This window comes from Monodon monoceros, unplaced genomic scaffold, assembly GCF_005190385.1.
Source record: "Monodon monoceros isolate NGI ecotype Baffin Bay Population unplaced genomic scaffold, NGI_Narwhal_1 Super_Scaffold_4, whole genome shotgun sequence".
Lineage (NCBI taxonomy): Eukaryota > Metazoa > Chordata > Mammalia > Artiodactyla > Monodontidae > Monodon > Monodon monoceros.
The window spans coordinates 4,560,238-4,564,622 of NW_021703781.1; the positions used below are offsets into that span (position 1 = coordinate 4,560,238).

Below are 4,385 nucleotides of genomic sequence, written 5' to 3' on the forward strand. Positions count from 1 at the left end.
GCCCGCGGGGCGTCCGCGCAGGCCCCTCAGCAGCGGCACCAGGTACCCGGCGGCGACCTCGCGCGCCGCCTCCGGGAGCGCGCCCGCGCCGCCGCCGCGCGCCTCCTCGTCCTCCAGTCGCTGCAGAAGAAAGCGCAGCGTCTCCACGCGCTCCGCGGACGCCTCCTCGCAGCACAGCGCCCCAAGCAGGACCCGAGGGTCCCGGCTCTGCGAGAGCAGCGTATCCGCCAGCACCCACTCCATTTGACCCGAGCGCCCGCAGGAAGGCGCCGGCGTGCGCTAGTGCGTGCGCGTGCGCGGTGGGCCCGGGCGCGCGCCCGCAGGTAGGGGGCTTGCAGCCCTGCCCTAGTCCTGCTAGGCGCGCTTTGGGCAGGTCTCACCAGAACTGCCTTGGATCTGATCCTCTCGCTTCTGCCCCTTACTTTTCTAAGAGGAAAAGAGGCCCTTGTTAAACGTTAATGTCGTATCTATACCAACTCCATCGATTCCTAATTGGAGATTGGCCTGCCCGAGGGCTTTAAATCATTCAGGCGCTGTGAGGATGGGCCAGAGGTACACCAGGAAGGTGTACTTACGATCACCTAGAAGCTCTTTTTTCAAAAAGGTGCATCCTGGCACCACCCGCACAGAGACTGACACACTGGGTCCGAAATGGGTTCCCGATATCTGCATAAAAAATAAATAACGAAAACCCAAGAATGAGGTAGAGGCCCTGAAAAGTACTCTAGCTATGAGCCAGGGATAGGGCTGAAAACGAGATACCCACCACGACGCTGGCAGTCAAATGCCCAAGCGGACTCTTGCATGCAGCCCTTCGCACACAATGCTTATGCTCCCACATGTAGAGTCCCCCAAATAGTCCACGTGTCTGTATGTTCTGTATATCTGACAGCATCTACTGCTAAGTACAGAAACCTCACCTTAGCATGCACGGTACTGGTTTGGTTTCTAGCTCAATCCTAGGCAAACTGAATCAATGACTTGGGTTTTCACTTTGCCTTCAACCATAGAGAAGTCCATGGAGAAGTCACAATCTCACCTTCAAAGAGCTTGATGTGTAATAAGCATAATGGATAAAGTGTAATTTAAAGTTATTTAAGTTTATTTTATGTAATTTAAAATTATTTAATTTTTAGATTTTTGGTTTTATGTAATTTAAAGTTATTTACAGTTATCTGACATCATATATGCAAGATTTTTTTTCTGTATTTCAGGGTCATTCAGTTTTCCACTGACAGATGCGTAAAGGGTTCAGTTGTAAGCCTACTTAGAATGTGTCAGTAAATATCCATTGCCTTCAACATTTAATGTGCCAATAAACATCAGTTTCCTTCAACATAAATTCTTCATATATCTGTCAAACAAAAATATGCAAATGTCTTGAGCAGACACTTAACAAATGAAGATGTGCAAATGTACGCATCTGAAAAGGTGTGAGTATCATTATTCCTTAGAGAAATGCAAATTAAACCCTCAAAGAAATACCACTTCACACCCATCAGAATGGCTAAAATTTCAAAGATTGAAAACACCAAACGGCTGTTGAGGATTTCCTTTTCTTGAAACTCTGTCTTCCTCTAGTTTTCATCATATAGCTAATTCCTGTTTTTTTCTTTGTCCTGTTTCCCCAGCTGTTTCTTCTCCATCTCTTTGGGGGAAGAATTCTCTTTCTCTTCCTGACCTGACCTGTTCATATGGATGTTACCAGAATTACAGCTTCAGATCCCTGCCTGTTCTTCTCACTCTAAATTTTCCCTGAATAACTTCATTAAAACTATAGATTCAACTATGATTTACACGCTAATGATGAAAAAAATCTAGATCTCCTGCACAGATCTCTCTCCCAAACTGCAAACTTATCTACCTACTGCCTACCAGATGTCTCCATTGAATATCACTCAGGGCATCATTCTCAATCTCTACTTTTATGAAGGTCACCTCACTATCTTCATTCCCCCATCATCATTACTGCACCCCCACCACCACCACCAGTATACTTCTTCCCAGGTATTTCCTATTTAGGGGAATGGCTGTCACGCACTGAGTTGCCCAAGTCAAAAAACCTGGGAGCCAATATGTTACCAAACCAACCTTGGGTCCCCTTGCCTGCATGCAGCAAAGTCAATCTACTGACACAGGGTCGTGGTGAAGGAAAGTGCAGCATTTACTGCAGGGCGTCAAGTAAGGAGTCCAGGTAGCTAGTGCTTAAAAGGTCTGTTACTGCAGGGCGTCAAGTAAGGAGTCCAGGTAGCTAGTGCTTAAAAGGTCTGAACTCTCTAAAGGCTTTCAGGGAAAAGTTTTTAAAGACAAAGTGAGGGAGGGGCATTGTGGGGTGTGTGATCAGCTTGTGGACACTCTTCTGATTGGTAATCGGGAGTCAACTGGTCTGGGGTTTACGTGCTTGTGGGCAGCCTACAGTTAACTTCTCCCACCTGATGGGGGTTTCAGTAGCTGCAAAACAGCTCAAAGACTATGGCTTAGAATATCATCCATAGCCCTTGAGGAGGAACTAAAGGTCCTTGACTTTGTTTAATGGCTAAACTATTATTATTTTGTCTTGCGTGACTGCTTTTCTTTCTTTCTGCATTTTCTCACTTCTCTGATTAAATTTACTCTTTGTAACTCGGGGAAGGCCTAGGAGGCTAAAGGTATTTTTACAGACAAGAGGCAGGCAGAGGACACTGGGGTAGGTGTGGTTTGTTCTAGGAAGGCCCTATAGGGTCTTGCTCAGTTACAAATAGACTTCCCACTCTCTTCTTTGATTCCTCAAATCTATCCATGAAACTTCCTAAAGTTTTTGGTGTCCCCACCTTTCTGTCCCCCACTAACACCTTAGTTTTAGACTCTCCTCATTTCTTACTAAGATAAGAGCAATAACTTCCTGCCTGAGTCGCTCCCCACCCCAATACACATGCCTTATTACTACCAGGATGAGCTTCCTAAAATTAAACCACGACTATCCATAGCCCCCAGAATGATTGCTGAATTTCTTAGCATGACATCCCAGATGCCCCTTGAGGTGGTCCTGCCTACTTCTCCAGCCCCATCGTCCTCATGCCCCACATACACCTGGATTTTGAAGTCCCTAAAACATCCCGTGTGCTCTCACTTTGTCTTTTCAAAAGCCCTTTCATCTTCTGGAAAGCCCTTACTTCTACTCCACTTGTTCAAGACACATGGTCCAATGTCATCTTTCCAGAAGGTAATTTCTTAATACCCCGCTCCCACCACCAACACCCACCCCACCTAAGTGAGGTCACCCTCTTCCAAATTCCCCAAACATCCTAGCATATACCTAACACAGCATTTGTCATGCTGTTATAACTGCAGGTTTACCTCTCTGCCCCCTCCCCTCCCAAGAGCAATTTGAGGGCTAGGCAGGGGTTATGGAGTTATATCTTTTATCACATGAATCCCAGTACCTGCACCTCTCGTTATATCATGCTCAAGAAATGCTTATCTTCTACTCCTCAATGAAGACCCAAGCTACAAGGCATCTCTGAGAATCCCCTCACAATGCACCTAATCATACTTCTTCTGTCTTCCCCAAACTTTCAGTTGTGGTAATAATACTAGCTAACAGTTACTTATCATACTTATGAAGAAGACATGGTAATATCTTTATACTACTGCACTGAATCCTCAAAACAACTCATAAATGAAGTGCTATTATTTTTCTCATTTTACGGATGAGGACACTGAGAATAGGAGAGGATAAGTAACTTGCCTCGGTGTCACACAACAAAAAAGCAGCAGAACTGTCTGACTCAAAGCTGTGCACTCTGCTACATTACCTCCAAACCATCAAGAAAGAGAAGTCTACAGTTACTAACAGGTTTACCGCCTACATAATCTGCCCTCCCAGGGTCTAGCAGACAGTAGGCACTCAGTAAATGATTGTTGTAGGAAGAAATGAATGAATATATGTGTTTCCGCCACAGTTTGTGAACTCCTTGCAAATTAGGATTTTGTTTTTAATTCATTTTGTAGCCTACATGCCAAACATAGTACCAGAAGCATGGTAGCTGCTCAAAAAGTGCTTGAAACTGGGTGAACAAGAATTCAGTATTTTATAGTGAGAGTGTTATAAGTTCATCAGTCAGAAAATTTCCAGGGACATAAGGACTCTTGAAACATGAGCATTTGAAAGCTGAAGTCCTTGTTGCCTGGTTCAACATGCAACAATACACTGCTTTGAGACACAGAGGAGACCCCGTGTGAGACCCCTCACGAAGATGAGGGGTTGCTTTGGAAATGATATGTGAATAGGGTTTACAAGGGTTTTCTTCCCTACCCCTTGCAAGTTTCCTGTTTTATCCATAAATGAATTAGGGTTTATGACAATTTTTTTAACATGTAGTTGATTTACAATGTTGTGTTAGTTT

At 44.8% G+C, this 4,385-nt stretch overlaps 1 protein-coding gene across 1 annotated transcript in view; it reads right to left on the bottom strand.

Annotated features, from left to right (window-relative positions):
• The window catches only part of TARBP1 (TAR (HIV-1) RNA binding protein 1), a 63,191-nt gene extending 62,944 nt beyond the window's left edge, over nt 1–247 (bottom strand). The window contains exon 1 of the mRNA XM_029200854.1: nt 7–247. Coding sequence (XP_029056687.1) covers nt 7–243 — 237 coding nt within the window. The 5' untranslated portion in view covers nt 244–247. The remainder of the gene's footprint in view (nt 1–6) is intronic.
• Between the last annotated feature and the right edge of the window lie 4,138 nt (nt 248–4,385).